We start from the raw sequence: 20,086 nt of genomic DNA, 5'->3' as shown, positions 1-20,086 counted from the left end.
AGGTAGGTAATCTGAGTTGCATGTTGCAGATGCGTTTTCAATGTAGGTGCATCAGCACACACACAAAATTATCCGGTATTCTTACAAACTCAGTACAAAGAAGCGAACACATCCTCACTACAATAAATCAGCCATACATAATACATAACAAAGGAAGAAGCTGACACACCAGCACGTTTTCTACTGTCCACTCGCCTTCCACTCACACCACCTTGTCCACCGTTATGCTCTTACCGGTCGGTGGTGGAGATATCCACCGTTTTTCCGTTCAGTTTCCACCTCACGGTCGGCGGCGGGTCCCCCTTGGGCGGCGAGCAGCGCAGGAGGGCCTGTCCCCCTACCGCCACCTTGGTGTCCACAGGAATCATCTTGAACTCGTCCTTCAAAACTACAGCAGAAACGGAGTAGAAGGGTCAAAGGTCAGCAGTGATCGGTCGGAGATCAGGGGAAAGGTCAGAGGTCAGGGTTGACTGAGGTCTGGGGTGAGAGGTCCCTGAAAGGTGATTGGAATTCGGAAGCATACCACGAAATGCAGATCAAAGGTCAGTTGAATTACGAAGAAACTTTGTATGTAGCTTCGTGCATCCTAGCGGCCAATAACAAAGGATGACTGACAGTTTAGTTCAAAATACCTACATGTCAACTATTAATCAGACGTTGGGAGGGAGAAGGAAGCGATAGCACAGCAGCTGTTCACCTTCTAGCTACAAGTGATGAGCAATCTTGATGGAAATAGTAAGACCGAATTGTGATTGTCCGGCAGCTGATCCTATAAGACAATCAGCATTCCCAAATGGAAAACTGAAATAATCATGCAGGAATTGCCCTGGTCCCGAGTGTCTCACGCAACAGCTACCGCTCGGTATTGATGTCTCAGGCTGCTTGGTAGTTGGTAGGGAAGTAGGAGAGTGGGAGGGGTGGCAGCCCGGCTGGAAACTGCTACTTGGAGGCTTCACCAGGCCAGGAGGGTCGGGTCAGTGCGCAAAAGAAGCCGGCGAACAGCGACAGAAAGGGGCGGGGCTCAATCTAATCTGGCCGGAGAAATTTATTCTGGAAACGACTCATAAGAAACACTTCATTTTCGAATTTCTCACACGAATCCAGAACAGAGCGAGAGCGCTCGAAGAAACGGACATAGATATGTATAATAAAAAAAGAAACAGGGAGATTACATAACGCATGAGCTGTGCTGGTATTACATCTATCCAGCTGACGGGCAGAGGCGGAAGGTGTGGGCCGGGCTCGGCAGGATAAAGATGGCCGCTGCTCCCCGCGCCGCCGCCGGATGCATGAGGGCGATTTTCATGGCGCCGAGTAAGGCTCAGCACCGCTGCAGATGATGGCGGTGGCGGCGGCGGCGGCGGCGGGGCCAGGGCGGGGGCGGAGGCGGCCGAATCAATAGAGCGCCGGCGGCCGGCGGGCAGACCCGTCCGACCGACTCGGTGCAGTCAGCACAAAACGCGCCCGCGCGGTTTCCGGCCGGCTGGGGGGCGATAAAGGAATCATTTTATCAGCACGGTTCGTTAGGGCAGCCGTCCCCCATTAGGCGGGCCGACACCGCAGGGACACGGCTCCGAGAAACGGTGGCATCTCTCTCCCCTCTCCTCTGCTCTGCTCTGCCCCTGAGGTCCTTGTGCGGGCCGCGTCTGTCTCCGTCCTACCCGCGGACAGCAGCAGGAGAGGGCACAGTCAGCCCAGACCTTCAGACAAAGAATGGAGACAGCGAGCACTCTGCAGAGAGCAGAAAGAGGTCGGCCGACGAATATATCCATGTAAAAGCAAGCGACGCGCATGGGACCGAGGAGACAGGAGGTCCAAGACAAATGTCAACCGCACAAGGAGGTACAACCCAACCATGAACAGCGGAGTGATACAAAATAAATAAGAAAAAACATAAATTATGTCCTGCTTAGAGCTAGGTGCTATTTGCCATTTTCCAAAAGGGCTAAAATATCAAAAGCCGTGGAAAGAATGCAGCAGAAAAGCATCAAAAGCATCTTTCGGCACAAATACAAATGTATTTTTCTGTTCCTTTCGTCATCTCCACCCTGAGATATGTTACCAGTGTGTTTCTCTACCCTGCATTCCGCACATAAAACGAGCCGACAACGAATTGAGACGTCAGTAAATAAGGGCAGAATAATGACGTCACCATCCAATTTGTCGCCGTGTGCCTCGTTTGCGGAGTTTTTGCGGCACGCAGTGTAGCGCGGCTGGCAGGTATGGTCTCTCGAGGCTCCTGTTTCGCCCATAAAAACTCGACCAAATAACTAACGGGCACGTTTGTTAGGAAAATGGCGCTCCTGACGTTCCGGAGATGTCGGCACATTTGTGACCAGTCTTCGCCGGGGAAGGGACAGTCGTTAGCTCACTGCTTCGTGCCAGCACCCATTGCGGTTTGTTCTTTACTGAGCCCGAAACATAAAATGATAGGCAATGCTGACGATACTTGATGGCAGTTCCCATTGTTTAGTCCCGATCTCGAAATTTATTGAGAATCCAACGAGTTTAACCCGGCAGGCGGTGGGCCTACCAGCCACCTTCCACGCGGTGGGGGGGGGGGGGGGCACTTTTTTGCCCCCTCCCCGTATCTCCGAAACTACTGGACGGATCCCGAAAATTCAAACGGCGTTCGATAGCCCTGTCAAATTTGTCGAGGGAAACCAAATTTCATTGACCTCGGGGTCACCGATGACGTCACAGGTCAGGTCAAAGATAAAATGTTTCACCGTTCACGGGGCTTCTAGGGAAACCGCTATAACACCGAGTAAAACGCATTTTGTCGAAAATCAGCGATAAGGCGTAAGTTGTATAGTACATATGTTGCTATTAGAGGTCACTGGTCATACCAGGTCAGGTCACAGGTCAGGTCACCAAAGGTCACCAAGGGTCACCACATGAGCCCAACTTTACTAAGGTTATGCGATGCATGTTTTATGGCCAGTTTTTCATTTCCAACTCAATGGTGTTGGTTATAAGACCATCAGGTACGGTTTAGGTCACTTTCTGGTGGAGGTCAGGTCAAGGTCAGGTCAAAAAAGGTCAAATTTCAAAGTTGATATTTTTGCATAAAATGGGTATCGATTCGATGCAGCTCGTCACGGGGAGTCTAATGGTGGTCTTTGTTTTGCGCTACGAGGTCTAGAATTGCTAAAAATTGAGTTTGAAAATTTGACGTCATCAATTTTGAACAGTTTTTTCGCTATAACTTGGCCAAAAAAAGAGGTATCGATCTCAAATTTGGTATGTAGATAGAAGGCGGTAGGGGCTATCACATATATTCCGTTTTTTTTCGAAATTCAAAAAACTTTTTGGATTTTTTGGCTATTATATTCAAAAAATCTATTTTTTGATTTTTGGGGGTCAAAATCCAAAACAATTGAAAAACCGAAATAGCAGTTTTGTAGCCCTTTTAATTCCACACCTTTTATGTCTGAAACATTTTTTCTGTATCTCTAAAGCTGTAGGCCTGACAGCTCTTCCCGCGAAACCTTTTTTTGGGTCGAAAATGGCAAAAAATGACGTCACTCTGACGTCATTAGCGGCCAACCTATCATAGCCTTTGGAAAAATTTTTGGTCACCATGTGCGCTAGCTGCTCCCGGGAGGGTACTGAAAGTTTGGTGACGATCGGCGCCGCGGTTCTCGAGATATATCGAAAAAAACTAAAGGGGGGGGGGGCAAAAAATTGCCCCCCCCCCCACCGCCTGGAAGGTTAATGTATAAATGCGACTGATTGCAAGCCTTATTCGATGATACATTGCTGTCGATCCTGTAACAGACATTTCTAGGCCCCTAACAACAGTCAGTTGAAATTATGGGCCCGAGGGAGGCACGCCGTCTGACACCCACCCAATAACTGCTTCTGACAGCCATGGTGCTGACAGCTCTGCTGCTCGCATTTGACAGGTGGGATACGCTGGTTGAAAGTTATGGCGGATTTTTTTTCCTGGTTAGATTCTTCTCCTTACAGTTCTTCGTTGACAGATCCAGTGTTTTCATATAATGATGCCTCTGGCTATTGACAGAGCTCATTGTTGACAGCTAATGATGCCCCTGGCTGTTGACAGCTCATTGTTGACAGCTAATGACGCCTCTGGCTGTTGACAGCTCAGTGCTGACGGCTGATGACTGCACCGTAATCGTCTGTTAGAGGCTGACGATCCCCTCCCCACTCTGTCGCCGATCTGGAGACCGCGGTGCTATATCGACCGGCCGGCGTCCTTGTCTGGGTCACCCGGGTCACAGTGTCTGTAGTCTGTACCCGACCAGCGGCGGTCTGGTCTGGATCGCCAGCGACGGCCTTGTCTGGGTCCCTGGGTCACGCTTTATCCTTTGCACACGACGGCCTTGTCTGGGTCCGCGGGGTCACATCATATCTCCAGTCCGTGTTGGAAGTGTATTGGTCACCGGTGTCCAGCATGTCCTAGGCGCGCGACAGCCTGGTGTGGCACTATCCTTAGACAGTGGTGACTTTTCTTGGATCCTGCGATGACCGGCCGGGAGTCCTACAGTCCTCAACCCGAGACAACCTCGTCTGGGTCACCAGAAGCATGTCCTCAGCCCGTGACGGCTTTGTCTGGGTCAGCGGGGTCACAATCCGCGACAGGTCACTGATCCTCAGCCAACGACGATCGGCCATCCCTGCCTGGGTCACCAAGGTCACACCACGACGTGCCGCCCCTGCTCTGGGGTCACCGGCGTCTCTGAGGTCACCGTGGTCTCTGGGGTCACCGAGGCCTCTGGGGTCACCGGAGTCTCTGAGGTCACCGTGACCTTTGGGGTCACAAAGTCTCCTGCTCATAAACGCCGGTCAGTCAGCACCAATTAGCCCGGAACGAAATATAGAGTGATGTGTCTGGCATATCCAGAAGGTGGGATTTGAACGACTTAACTCCTTCTGGGAATACCAAATGCAAATAAAAAGCAGCTGCAAAGTATGGAGGTTAAAAATACCGGGCTAGAGCGAGAGGGAAAGAGAGAGAGAGAGAGAGAGAGAGAGAGAGAGAGAGAGAGAGAGAGAGAGAGAGAGAGAGAGAGAGAGAGAGAGAGAGAGAGAGAGAGAGAGAGAGAGAGACAGAGAGACAGACAGACAGACAGACAGACAGACAGACAGACAGACAGACAGACAGACAGACAGAGACAGAGGCAGAGACAGAGACAGCGACAGAGACAGAAACAGAGACAGCGACAAAGACAGAGACAGGGACAGAGACAGAGAGAGCGAGGGAGAGGGAAATGAAGAGAGATGGGAAAGATGGGAGAGAGAAAAGAGACCACAGAGCAACACCGAAAGGGAGATGTACTGGGCTTTGAAGAGCGGGAGCGGATCACCCCAATTCTCCCCCTCTCCCCACCATGTCGTCACCCTCCCCTCCCCTCCCCACCGTCCCCTCCCCATGCTGAGCGCCCTTCTTCAGACCGGACGATCAAATTACACGGCATAAACGCTTATGGTTACACACTTTTTGTGGTTCCTCTGTCCCGCCACCGCCGGAGGGGAGAGACGACTCGAGACTCATGAGTCAGCTGGCGTAGTCAACCCAAGACTCATGAGTCAGCTAAAGACCACACATCGATGTGGCCACTCAGATACACCCATCTCCAACAACTCAGCCTCTTTGATGAGTTCCGTCTTAACTACATCAGTCAGCTCCGGCTCTGGGGATCAGCAACTGGTCTCCTCACGCGGGCCGCGTTGGACATCTTTGCGTGCTGTCGTGACGACCGCCACCGTCTGGGACCCGGTCGTAAACGGTCGCCCCGGGACACAAACGGGGTCAAAGGAGACGGGGTGGGGATCGCCACTGAAGGTATGAGAAGGGTGAGTGGAAATAACTATGGAAAAGGAGCGGAATGTTGCGTGGAGTGCAAGGGATGTTGAGTAGTGAAGCTACTGGTAGATCAATGTAGGTAGGTAACTTATATTTCCAGACATAAACAATCCGGACGTTGAATATGTTACGAGAATACAGTCGTGACTCGTGACATTTAATTCCCAAGTTACAAAAACAGTGTTACTGTGTTAGGTATATGTTTTGAGCGTTTATGGGTGATCGTTTTCATTTATTGGTTTCAATGGCGATGTTTCCGAAGTTGCATTTCTCAGTAACCTTCGCGCAGCTAGTGGTATAGCAGCTCCACAGGCAGGTCTTTAGCGCGCGCCCCTGGTTTCTGCAGAGCACCACGGTTCGTGCTTCCCTGGCATACCGGCCGCCCAGCCGGCCGCCCCTCCCAACCATCAAAGCCTGAGCGGCGCATATAATGCAGAGCCTGCAGTTTAATGCGGGCCTGTCCATGCATAAACTGGCAGCTCTCATCTGTTGTCAGCGGCAGCCGGGCCTACGAGCGCGCCGCGGCGAAATTCACCAGCACTATTTACACTAATTAAACCTGCAATCGGTAGAATGGGCGCCGCCCGTTCGTCCGCCATTACTTCGACTGCGGCTCGTAGTGAGATAGCAGTCGACATATGCTGCGTATATAAAGCGCAGCTAGCCGGCTACGCCCTTGCACACACCATTACAGCGTGCCGTGCATATTCAAAGGAACGGCTAACCTTCGAAACACGGGGAGCAACCACCTTCTTATACTAGCTCTACTTACTTTTAATTTCGTTGATTCTTTCCTTGCGATAAAGGAAAAACTGAAAAATGATAACATACCATTTTTGTTCTGTTCTGAAACATGCTGTTTAAATAAACCATTATCCAGGATGTAATAACACATAATAAATGCATAAAATGACGTAACAAACCTCGGGGAATTTGTGGTGTTCCACAAATGGGGAACTTGAGGTGTTCCACAAATTAATCTAAGCATCTCAGCTCTAAGCCCTATGTTGTATTGAGTCGCATGAGATTGCAACCTCTTCGGAAATACCGCGTATTGCGGTCAACAAAAGCAAAACAGATTCTTGTTTACTTTAAGAATTCAAACGTTAGATGCCAGAGTTTAGTTACTCCTTGACACAGAGCAATATATCTTATCACCCAATCCCGTCGAGCTCAGCCATTGCCAGAAGCCTGCAGGACCCTAGGGATCACAATGCAGGCCGGAAAGCATGCATGTTTGTTCGTCACAAACAATCGACAACAGTTCAAAGGACGGATACCAGACAGGATGACCCTGTGCTCCTCAAGTGGTCTGCAGCTAGCCATATTTGTGCACACAACGTCTACGTTCATTCACGTTCATGTACACGACTATCGCAGAGCAAATCTTTGAAGCCACGTGGGTTAGAGGAATGCAGTGATCGATAGGACGTTTGAACCTGTTGTTCTTTGATGATAAGGAGATGAACCCTCAGGATGGTCCATCGGGTCAGGGAGCTTTGCCGGATGACCAAAGCAAACAGAACCAACGGTCAATAACCGACTAGGGCACAGCTCTGTTCTAGAATCGATAAGCTCATGCTGAGTGAGCTGAGACGCCGCGGCGTTTCAGCTCACTGAGCGCTGCATATTTACGTCTGGACAACGAGTTGCGTTGGAGAGGCCGGAAATAGTGGCGATTTCAGGACCTCAAGAATGGACCGTCATTGGAATGATTCTTTTTTAAACCGTGCACTGTTTTCGGCCGAAGAATGAATGCCATCAGGGCTAAATTTTTAATATTATTGCATTTTGTCAAGAAGCATATAGTGCTGTTTTATTGCAGTTTTAGCGCGTTTGTTACAAAATATGAAGCGTATAAGCGTCAGTGTAATTCATCAACAGTGCCAGGGCCAGAACAGGGGGGCGACACGGCTATTCGCGCAATGTATTAATTTATGGGCCGCGCGGGGCCTCGCGATGACGCGGCTGGAGGCAACTGCTCAGCGCGCTAGGATACTTCTGGCGGGGCGGGGCGCTGAACGGTGTGCAATGAATGGGTTATGGTCGGGCCGACAGAGATGAGGTATTGAATTTGAATTGACATCAGCAATCGGGTGGGGAAGGAGAACGTTCCTAATCGAGCTTGGGTTGGGGAAAGCCGAAAATATCGCGATCGGCTCATAGCTCAGACAGGGCCGGGTGCCGTACCATGTGTTGTACACATATTTAGGCGGGCAGACAGAGATGAGTTATTGGATTTAAATTCACCTTACCATCGGTTTCTGGTGGGGTTTGAAAATGGTTTTAGTCAAGCTCGGAGTGGGGCAACCCACTGGCGGATCCAGGGGAAGGCATTTGGGGCAAATGTCTTCCCCCACATTGGCAGCGCCCGAAATCGCTTTTCGAGAATCAAAGAAAACTTCACAACTTTTCTGAGGAAATGCTGGTTAATCACACTGCACAGCAGTGCGCAAGGAATCGAAATCAGAGTTTTTTTTTAATTAATTCCGAGAAACCTTTTTGGGGTAAGCCCCCGCAGTGTCCAAGACCGCTTCCTGGATCCGCCAGTTGTGGATAAGTCACGGTCGATACCGAGCTTCGGCGGGACCAGGCGCTGTATACGTTGTTCTTTCAATGAAGAGGTGGACAGACACCTAGCCCCACATCCTACTGCTATGCCCGTGCTTCTGTGGGTGAAGCACTAAAGCATCACGGAATCCCACAGGACCTGCGAGTCGACGAGGTGGGCCGCTTTGGCCGCCGGGTACTGCAGCTCCCTGGAGTTGCCTGGGACCGATGGCAAAACAACAGCTCCGGCGGTGCCCCTATGGGCCGTAGTAATTAGCGAATTCCTGTAATGTAGAGATCATATCCTCAATAATCTCCATTACCATTTTATATTCCTAAACAGTATGACAGAACAATTATGCTTGCCTACGTTCAGGCATTACCTCTGATGGTCATACGTCCAGTACAACATGTGTTGTCTGTCAAACAACAATCGACGACGGGATCTCTTCTCATTATCTCTTAAGCCATCGGTTGTCAATTCACCCACCCCGTTTCCCTAAAAATAGACGGTCAGATTCGGCCTGGGTCCTTACGACCCCTCTAGATTCGCCAGAGACGGGATCGGATCGCCGTTATTGCACCCGTCTTAGTGTCTTTAATACTATGACAGCTTCGACCACGGACTTCGGACGGGGTGATCGTTCCACGAATGTACGAACCATCCAGGCCTAGAGTGCATCGAGGTTTAAAAGAATGCAGTCTGTAGATCAATAAACATAACAATGGTGGTATACAACCACATTAAAATATCTCCCCGGCTCCCGCAACGTTCCAACGCCCCTCCGTTATGCATTCGCCTTGTGTGTCAGCCGAGCCGGCTTGCCTCCAATGACGTCATCGGCCGGCCGGCGGCGTTCAAGGTCAAACGGCTGGTGTCCTTACCTGGAGTTCTATAGCCTTGGGCCAGAAGTAGGACGACGGTGAAAACAGGGCGCCTGGGGCAATTTGATCAAGGTTCGTGAAATTTACACGTGACGTTTGGCATATAGAAGGCCCACGGAAAGGGAGAAGTTCCAAATGTCACGTGACTGTTATGCCCTCCGGCGCCCTGTTTTCACCGGCGTCCCAGAAGTAAACTTCAGGGAAAGCTATGCTAATTGCTCTTGTCCATCCACTAAAATTTATTAAATATTTTGCTTTGTGTATTCCAAAAGGAGAGGGAACTATTTCATTTGTGCCTTCATGTCAGAATTGAAGGTGGATCATTAAATTTTCAACGCAGTTTACAAACAAGCATTTGGTCTTTCTCGTTTATAAGCAGTGGCTAAGAAAAGGTTGATCAATCCTGAAGTTCAGTCATCGTACCTCAACTTGGCAGCAAGATCCCCCGAGGACAGAGGATATATTGTATACATGTCCTGTAAATCAAAACAAACAAGCATTTGGTCTTTCTCATATACAAGCAGTGGCTAAGAAAAGGTTGATCAATCCTGAAGTTCAGTCATCATACCTCAACTTGGGAGCAAGATCCCCCAAGGACAGAGGATATATTGTAAACCTGTCCTGTTAATCAAAACATTTTTGTGCCTTCAAAGGCTTAAGTTATCTGTGGTGTGTTCGGAGTTAGGCTATATGGCCGTTTTTGTTGTATGTTTATGTGGAGATTGAATATAACTGTGACCCGGTGCTTGTTTGTATACTTACGGTCAAACAGGGAACAGCACATTCACATAACATACTCACCTAGCACCTAACTCATAGCTGTACCCTGCAGGATCTGTACTTGCTCATGTCTCGAGCATTAACAAAGCACTAAAGTAGCTTAGTAATCATTTCCCACATTTTCTGAGCATCTAACATGACATACAGCAGTGCAGAGCAGCTTCAGAGAAGAAACATTTTAAATGCACAGACTCACACCAGCCACCCAATGAGCCAGTTCCTCAGTTGACTGTTTCCCTGGACACAGCTTGGCAATGTGAGCTAACTTTTGGCAAGTTGAAGGTTAGGCTAGCAGGTAAGATTGAGTTAGGGTGAGTACCTACCTATAACTGGGTGCTACTGCCATGCAGGTCTTGGGTAGGCTGCAAATATGTGTGATGATTGAGGTTAGGTCAGCTGTCAGGTTAGTCAGGTTCAGGTATGCTCATTGCTCAGGTCACATTTTTATGGACATTTGGCAAATTAAAAAACAAACAATTTGATCTAAGCTAACTCGAGTAAACATACACAACTACTGACTATAGGAACTGAGCACCTACCTACTTGTGCCTACATCTCATACCATGTCAAAGTAGAGTTCCTTAGTGGAAGATTACCCTCAGTACTTTTTATCCCAGCCCTGTGAAGAAAACTAATACTTCTAAGCTCTGAGTCACTGCTGGCCATCCACAGGAAGAAACGCTGAGACTGAGAGCTTTGCCATTGTATATTGGACCAATAATGACTATCACGAATGACTATGAACACATAATATGATCACATCGTTGCATGGATTGTCACATTGACAATTTTACTACAATCCTTTTTCAAGAAATAGGGTAGACCGGGGCAAGTCGCCCCGCCGAGGTAAAACGCCTCACCGATGTTTCTCGGAACTGGCAAGGTTCTGGGGAAACATCCTCTCTTCTATAAAACGTGCACTATACGATCATTATATGAGCAGACTGGAAATAAATTGTGATGATTCTTTAGGGAGATATAGCCAAAAATGTGTTTTTGGAGTGATTTTTATGTTTTGTTGTCAGATTGCGCATCATGGCGTTCTTTTATCGTCCACATCAGGTTAACGACTTTTATGTATTTTGAACAACTATTGTCTAACGCTTATAATGCCGGGTTGGTTCGTGTTAAATTATGTCTTCCTGGAGTGCAAGGCGTTGTTCTCTGACCGAACTACGTGATGGGGTAAAACGCCCCAGTAGGTCGCGGGGCAAAAAGCCCCATGGGGCGTTTTACCTCATGTGTTGTTCGGACTACCCACTTCCTAATGTTCGGTAGCTGGCTAACGGTATGTTTCTATGCATTTATATGTACTTTTCTCAGCAACTGGATGGCAAAGGAAGTATTTTGTTAACATTTGCATTGCAATAATTTATTATTTGGCCTTATGAGGCAGGTGAAAAACCTGCTCGTACAATAGTGTCGTAGCGGAACACCTGATAGGATGGAAGGTGCTAACTTCAGTACCATGCCTCCCAAGGTCTAACGGACCTCTCATATAAGATTTAGTCAACTAGCATGTTTAATCTTTAATCTAGAGCCTATGGGGCTTCTTGCCCCGGGCCGTGGGGCGTTTTGCCCTGGGGTTGGGGCAAAACGCCCTATTTGCAGTTGCTTCACAAACCACTTCCTAGCTGGGAGTCCGATCATAAGTGAATGAATTTGAGGGGTGGAATTTAAAGTAAAATGTCCAAAGAACGCATTGAGCACAAATTTGGCCTTCCAGGTGATGTGGGACAAAAGTTATGTAGCAAAATAAATTATCTGGGGCGTCTTGCCCCAGGCTACCCTACAGTGATGATGATTAACATCAAAATCAACATATAGTGGATTTAGTGATCCAAGCTTTCTCCTCCAGTAGCAATGGAATGATCGCATGTTTCATTTGCCAGACACTGAGTACCTGATGCACATTACAATCTGCATAGCATCTAAGCATAGTAAAACTGCCCAAGTCCATTCATTCTAGATTTAAACTCGATAGTAAGCACTAATTTATCTTGCTGTTGTAAGTTATCATTCAATATTCATACCAATACATCAATATGCGCTCATCAGTCAGCATTTTCTGGCATGATCCTGCTCAGCGTGCTCTTCAGTATTGCTCCAAGATCTGCAATATTATAGCTTGTTTTTGGACAATAAGCTCTTTAAATTTTACTTTTTCTTGCTGATATATGAGCCCGATCAACTTGCGTTTATTAACCAAAATTTCATAACTTGTTCAACTTGATATTGATATTGCTCAGTAGTCAGGACCTCTGTCAGCCTCCTGGATACTTCAGATTGTTTTCAGTCAACATGCTTCTTAAATATGATATAAGTCAATCTTAAGGGATTCAAAAAATCCAACAAAACGACGTACAAGAACAAGAAAACCACCAGATAAACTAAAAAATGGCCTTGGAACAGAGCCAAAGTGGTGCTCCATTTGTTTGTTTACAATGATTGTAGTGCTGATGTATTTTTAGGACTCTGAACGTCGGCTTATAAAAAAATGAAACGTTTTTACAAAAGTTGTAAGGCAAGTAATATTCATCTGAAAGAACTAAAATATTCAAAAGCCAAACACTATGAAATACATGAATCGGAACGAAAAAGTAACCCACAAATCCAGGCTAATCACCGGCTCCTAAAACTGCAACACAATCAGCACTTTTCCCCGCAACTCGTTGTCCAGACGTAAATATGCCTGAGCGCTGAGCTGAGCGGAAAGGCTCCGAAAGGCTGAAACAGACTCTTTCCGCGTTCAGGAAATCGCATGCGAGATCCTATTCCAATACATTATAATTCTTCCCGCATCAATCGCATCCGGGAGGTGCACGTGCGATTGATGCGAGCGTGCTTCCAATCCATGTATTTGAATAGGCTCTCGCATGCGATTTCCTGACTGCGGAAAGGGTCTGTTTCAGGCAGAACAGTGAGTTGTATTTGTGCTAAGTTGGATAAGCCCAATGTGCAGGTGAGATCAAATGAGATGTGTTTCTGTAGCGTTCTGTTTTTGGGTGCCCTACGAACGTCCAACACTATCTCACAGTCGCCAACACGCTGCTCCGGCGGACGCCACTGTCGATGACGAGATGTGGCGCGCGCGTTCCTTTTGTGGCGCTCTGCGCCGTGTTGTGGCGCATCGCGGCGAGGAGTCGACTAAAGAGTGGACAGAACCGCCACGAGTCAACACTGCAGAGACCAGCCGGGGTATAAGGAGTGAATGCAGATTACATGGGATATAAGGCCGGCGGAGGACAATGGCTGTAGCGTGGCTGATGATAACCTTAAATGCTTAATAAAACTGCGTAAAACTGCAATGCTTTTCACTGGTTATTAACCAGTGAAAAGCATTGCAGTTTTACGTTTTACCACTAATGCCACAATTTCCACCAGCAAATAGTACTCTCAGTTTCATTTCATCATTGCTTTACTTGAGCAAAATACACATCGAGGTGGATTTCTGTGAACACTGAGATGTTCATTGTCACGGACGATCAGTGACATTTAACTCTTTTTGAAAAAAATTCGATCACTTAGAGGGCAGCCCTATATGATGCACCCAAAAAAACTTTTTCACTCATCTGCTGAGAATCATCCTAATCTCAATTTAGTCTGCGAAATATACGACATGACCTACTGTCAAGAATAGGAAGACTAAATGCACGGACCAGCCCGTTATTGTGATAATGCACGACATGTGCCATTATCCTATCGACGGGCACATCAACATGCCGACCTCCATTTACCGACTGAAATGTCATAAATCATTCGGTACAGATACAGATACAGATACAGATGTGTATTCATCTAGGATCCACAATAAAAGTGGCTTTTCACCAGACACGTAAAACAAGTTAAAACGGGGAACATATAGACAGTACGAGTAGGCATAGATATCACTGGCAAACACAAACAAGCGTGCGACTGGAACAGGTTCAGACAGCTACTCGGCGTCTCGACATGATCACACGCTTCACATTGGCGCGAAACGCTGGTATATACGGGCTCAACTCGACACCGTTTAACATCGCGACTCCTCTAATACATAGTCGACGTCTCCCCGTCTCTGTTCGGGCCCGTGGCTGTGTTATCAGCCCTGCGTTTCGGGTGTTGTGGTCGTGTATGTCGCGGGCTACAGGACCGATGGTATCACTGATATGTTCAGGAGTACCCGATGTGATGGCTCGGTGGACTGCGCAGATAGTGTGGTACTCGGCTAATTCGTCTGCCCGCAGCCAGCCGAGCTGCTGTATGACGTCAGAGATGTGGTCGCTGCGTCTACGGCCACTGACGACTCTGGCACAGAAATTGAGAATTTTCTGGACACGAGCTATCTGGGTCACACCGCACGACCCATACACGCTTATACAATACCGCACGATCGATATGACTAGGGCTTGAACAACTACCTTACGTGTGTTTGCTGGCATCACGTGGCGGGCATGACTGAGAGCGATTAAAATTCCTGTGCATTTTGATGCCATGGCGGTGATGTGAGCTTGATAGTTCAGATGGCGGTCGAGATAAAGTCCGAGGTTCTTCACCGTCCCTGCATCGACTACAGTTGAACCACAAAAGTTGACAGTGACGGGCGGGAGTCCACGCAACATTGCTGGTGTGCCCAACACCAGCATCTGTGTTTTGGCGGCGTTAACTTTCATGCCATTGTGGCAAAACCATCGGTAGGCGGCGTCGAGTGCGGCCTCAGTGCGTGAAATGATACAATCCAAATCCCGTTTCTTTCCAGTGACCAAAATTTGAGTGTCATCTGCAAACTGTACTATGGTGACTCCGTCGGGCATGTGCAGACTGAGATCGTTAGCAAAAAGCATGTACAAGGCACAACTGAGACTACCTCCCTGGAAAACACCAATGGTGTTTTCTCTCGGTCGGGAGGTGATTCTGGAGCCGTCAGCGGCGCGGACTCTGACCTGTTGCACATGCCCAGCCAAATAGTTAGCGAACCAGTCGGTGTCGATACCGTATAGGCTAAGTTTTTGCAGGAGTTTTTGGTGAGACACGACATCAAAACATTTTGAAAGATCCAGTAAGACCAAAATTGAAATTTCACCGTTGTCCATGGACTGAAGAATGCGGTCAGTAATGACGTTGAGGGCCGTCTCAGTGGAGTACAGTCTCCTGTACCCGTGTTGTTCGGCTGCCAGCAGAGAATGCTCGGATAGGTAGTCGATCAGCTGGGTTTGAACTATGCGCTCAACTATTTTCATTATGCCTGGTAAAATGGAAATAGGGCGCGTGTCTGCTGGCGTGTTCGCTGCTTTGCCTTTCGGTATTGGTGTCACTATCGCGTGCTTCCATCCAGGTGGAATGAGACCAGTCGATAAACTGGAGTTCACGATGTCGAGAATAGCATGTCCAATGCCGGGAAAAAACGTCTGCAACATTCTAACACTAACACCGTCAACTCCGGTGGCAGTTGACGGTTTCATACTCAAGAGTGTGGAGTACAGTGTGTCAATATCGGTGGGTTGGACCTTGAACGTGCCTGAGGTAACGCGCGGCAGCCTGACAGGAACCGGAGCGGCGGGACACGGCACGGCAGCGGCTGTGGCAGGTCCTATAGTGACATAGTAGTCATTTAGTGCGTCGGGCGTGACCGCAGGTGGGTCGGCATGTTGCTGCTTGCGTCCTATCACGGGCTGTAGAACACGCCACAGACTGTGCCACCCTCCACGGTTAATCTGCTGCTGATAGAAGGCTCGACAGTCGCCTCGAATCGCAGCCTTACACAGCCTATTCACCTCGCGATACTCGTCCCGGGAGCCGCGTGTCAGAGCTGCGCGCCGCAGCCTGAGCAGCTCCTGTGTATCAGGCGATACCGGGGGAGTAGCTGCCGGTCGGACTGTCACCCGGCGAACTGGGGCCACGGTATCCAGCTGTCGCGTGAACAGTTCACAGAAGGCATGCCATTTCAGTGCGGGGCTGTCAGACAGGTACACACCGGACCAATCACAATCAAACAGCTGGCGATTGAAGGCAGCAACATCAACACGACCGAAACAGCGCCGCTCGACTCTCTGCTGGTTTACACTGCCGGGGGGACCCTGCTGCTCCAGAATAACGCGGGTAAAGTCGTGTGGACCTCCGAAGTGACACCGGGTCACGCCGGCTCTGCGCACAAGGTCCGGTCGGTTCGTGGCAACAACATCGAGAAGAGAACCGGCAGGTCGGTAGGTGGGACGATCACGGTTAGCTATGGTCAGTCCGTAAGTGTCAAACAGGTCGGGCAACATGCGTTCGCGGGCACTACCCCTGGCCTTAAGTAAACAACAGTTGAAATCTCCGGCAATAACAAGGGTGGAGCGAGGGTAATTGGCAAGCATAAACTGCATCTGGTTCTCAAGTGACTCTAGATCGGCAGACACTTGCTGTGTGTTGTTTGAAGGCACTCTGTAGGCTGATGCAACCAATAGCGACTGACGTTTACTGACGTGCACCAAAACCCAAACAATCTCAAGGTTCGTGTTAACATCACTGGTGAAAGGCGTCTTCAGCTGCTCACACTTAAAGCTGTCTCGAACCAGCACAGCGACACCGCCCTTACCCTTCGGCAAGTGCGAACGGCTCGGGCGGTCGCAGCGAAACAGTTTATATCCGCTCACCGGGAGAAGACGGTCAGGTACGTTCGGTGTCAACCAGGTTTCAGCAAGGGCCAGGACATCAAAGCCGTACGTTCGGTCGATGTCGCTACAGAGCTCGGGCATCTTGGGCTTCAACGACTGGATGTTCAGGTGACCAATAATGAGCTGTTGCGCACTCACGTCGCCGTGCCGCCGCCAGTCTACTCCGCCCCGCCGGCCGCGCCTCCTGCCGCCGCCTCTGCCGCCCCTGGTGCGGCCGCTCGCGCCGCCCGTGTAAGGCGCCGTGACAGGTCGTTGCCCGGGGCGGTCGCCGGGCCGACCAGCGGCGGCGGCCCGATGTAGACGGCCACGACATGCCGGCTGGATCAGCTGATCGTCAGGACCACCGGTCAGTGGGCGCGAGTTCCGAGTGCGGTGCGGCCACGGGCCGACAGCAGGCTGGATGGCTTGCAGAAGAGTGCAGACAGCTTGCACCAGGACAACGGCGTACAACAAGGCGAAGGCGGCGCCGGCGGCGCCAGAGCCAAGACGGTAAGCACGCGGCATCTCAGTACATACGCTCGCGACCAGTTGATTCTAAGATATCACACGCTCAGATCCACTCCGTCCACCTCTTCCACATCGTAGGTACAGTAGGGTTAGTGGACTCAACCGCGGGTCAGTGACGAGCGACCTTCAATTTGGAGCGGAGTTGGACCACGAGCGGCAAGTCCGTCCGATTATGACACCGAGCTAAGCTGATGCTGTTAACCGACACCTTTCACCCGGTCATCATTCATCTCTGATCTCCGATAATCGATAATCAATCATCAGTAATTAATCTGGCTATGAAAATGCATACCTCCTTTGTGTCCTAACAGCGACAACAGCAGCACACCAAAAGGTCCCGGTAATGCCTATACCGCTCTTCCTTTTAAGCAGCCATCTCCGCTTATTGCTTATTTCTTGCACACTGAACGGGGGTTGGTGCAAAACTGCCTGCTCTGAGAAAGTCTTTGAAGCACGCCACTCCAGCCAGTCATGGATCTACTCAAACAGCTGTATGTTGCCACCGGCAGTTTCAGTAGCGTGAGTCGGATTCATTGCAGAGCCCGCTCATGTCAAGGTCAGCGCCCTCAGGGCCGTCCCAAGTGCACCATCAATAGACTGCGGGGGTCTTCGCGGCGGCACTCCAGCACATTTGTATTGATTGAATGGACTCAGAGGCGCCTCGAGTAGTTTTGCAACCGTAAATGTTATGGCATCAATGTCTGGACATTCAGCAAATGAGCTGAATTTAGACTTACCACGTCACGTTCATCATGGTCACGTAAAACTCCGATCAGCACTTCAATAAAGTAAATGTGGTCTAATCAAGTGAAATGCTCGCACGAAAGATGAATATTTAACACCGCTGCAGAATATTCATGGCTGTCATTTAGAAGTCTAGCATATCTCTTCAATCCCTCTGCAGGGTTGTGTGGGCGAACTGAAGACGGCCGGCCCACCCGCTCAGCGCAGAGCGCTCTAAAGACGACAGACGGTCTCGAGGCGAGGACGATCGCGCCGGTCGGCTCATTTGATCTCGTCTCGCGAGTGACGTGCGACACCGGCCCTCTATCCGCCTTGAGAGCTGCTGTCTGCGAGCCCCTTCTATAGCGCCTCTACGGCGACCACGGCAGCTGGGTGACAGCGACCTGCCGCGACCCAAACGCCGACCCACACCGCCTCAGGCACAATTCGGTCACGTGACCGCACCGTCCAGTCACGTGATCGCTCCCGGCCAGCGAGCGGTACGATTGATCGTCCCACTGGCCACTACAGCCTTGGTGTGTGTGTTGTGCGGGCGGAATGGCGACTTTGTGGCGTATGGCGTCCCCGAATGGTTTGCGGAACGAGCCAGCCTGACCACAATATGACATCGTGACGGTTGTTACGGACTTCACGGTGCATTCGTGCGACATGAATGGGAATGTCATTAGGAGGTGGAAACATGGCTTCTTTGGCAAAGCAACTTACTTCGCAATTTACAATGCATAACATGTCGCGCATACTAGCCACTGTCCTGGTATGCAAACATTACCAACTACAGAAACACTAATAACCAACGTTTTTTGTCATCGATATTCCGAATACTAGAATAATATCGAAATTTCGCCACTGCGCTAATGATTATGTATGTATTGCATCGATCGGCAACACAAAGCCCTGAGTTATATAAACACAGCATTTACCCCTACATAAAGTATGCAAAGAAAACAAAAGTAGGAATAGGACGTAAACATTTAGTACTTGTACTGCACAGTGCACACTGAGACTAACTGAGCTATAGACCGCCGCATGTTAATCAACAATTACCGATAACGGCATAAGGTGTCGGCCAGTCGGACAGATAGCATCAGGTATCGCCGAAACCACCGCGGGCGACGGCCTTAGACGGAGAGAAAGCCGCAAAAACCGCCGGCCACTGAATTGAAATGAACAGCGGCGCAAGGGATACCATCACGAGCCGTCACGGAGACTGAGCGGTCAGAGAGGTGTGGGGAAGGGAAGCGAGAGGTTTGGAATCATGACTGAGCCGTATATGTAGATGCGAGAGTTATCAGGCGGAATGTATGAGCCGAAATAGTTTTTTTTTTAACACGCAGCATAACATTAGACATCAACTGTCAAAATTATCTGTCAAAAGTATAAATAAATTAAACTAGAGGTACAGGTTCACGCGATAACTGTACGTTTTGATTTATGTTATGTTACGGGTGCATTAGTTTGGGTGATTGACTTGTATTTTTAGATGTATTATTTGGATAGATTTGGGTAGCTGTTTTTAATTAACCCTCGCCCTGGCAGGGGGGGGGTCGATGCGACCCCCCCCTAAGGTTTTTCGAAGATAGCGTAAAAACGGCGGCGCGCAGCGCCGCCAAATTTGGCACAGCCTATGGGGCAACCTTTTTACACATGACCTGAAAATTTCAGGTCCGGGTGACCTTGGGTCAGGTCACCAGGTCAGAAAAACCGGTACAAGGTCATGGTCAAATTTCAATTTTCTTCTTGCACCTGTCCAACTCACAGTTTTCGACTGATTTCCTTCAAACTTTCAGGATGTGCTAAGTTCACCGAGTTGTATAACATATAGTCCGGCTTTTTTGAGGTCACTGACCTGAGGTCAGTTAGAGGTCATTACGTCGTAATGTTAAGCCTATGGGAAAATACTAAATTCGGAAAATACTGGAGATATCCGCTTCGTTCTATCACTTTTGTGCTTTGAAACCACGGTACTTAACAACAGGTCACTTGGTGCTTCTTTGTTTGGTGTACTTATCCATGGGTCAGGTCAAATGAGGTCAACTGAGGTCAAATGACGTTTTTGCCAATAACTTGGCACATAATGACGCTAGAGCTTAAAAAATGGTATCATTGTGTTCCTGGTGATCAGCCGAATCGAATGATATGCGATATGATGCAA

At 49.1% G+C, this 20,086-nt stretch overlaps 1 protein-coding gene across 1 annotated transcript in view; it reads right to left on the bottom strand.

Moving 5' to 3' along the window:
- LOC122382819 (roundabout homolog 2-like) overlaps positions 1-20,086 on the bottom strand; it is an 80,673-nt gene that overhangs the window by 11,872 nt on the left and 48,715 nt on the right. The window contains exon 3 of the mRNA XM_043368638.1: positions 235-388. Coding sequence (XP_043224573.1) covers positions 235-388 — 154 coding nt within the window. The remainder of the gene's footprint in view (positions 1-234; positions 389-20,086) is intronic.

Source organism: Amphibalanus amphitrite, unplaced genomic scaffold (assembly GCF_019059575.1).
Source record: "Amphibalanus amphitrite isolate SeventyFive unplaced genomic scaffold, NRLGWU_Aamphi_draft 000147F_arrow, whole genome shotgun sequence".
Taxonomy (NCBI): domain Eukaryota; kingdom Metazoa; phylum Arthropoda; class Thecostraca; order Balanomorpha; family Balanidae; genus Amphibalanus; species Amphibalanus amphitrite.
This window is presented reverse-complemented; position numbering and strand designations above follow the sequence as displayed.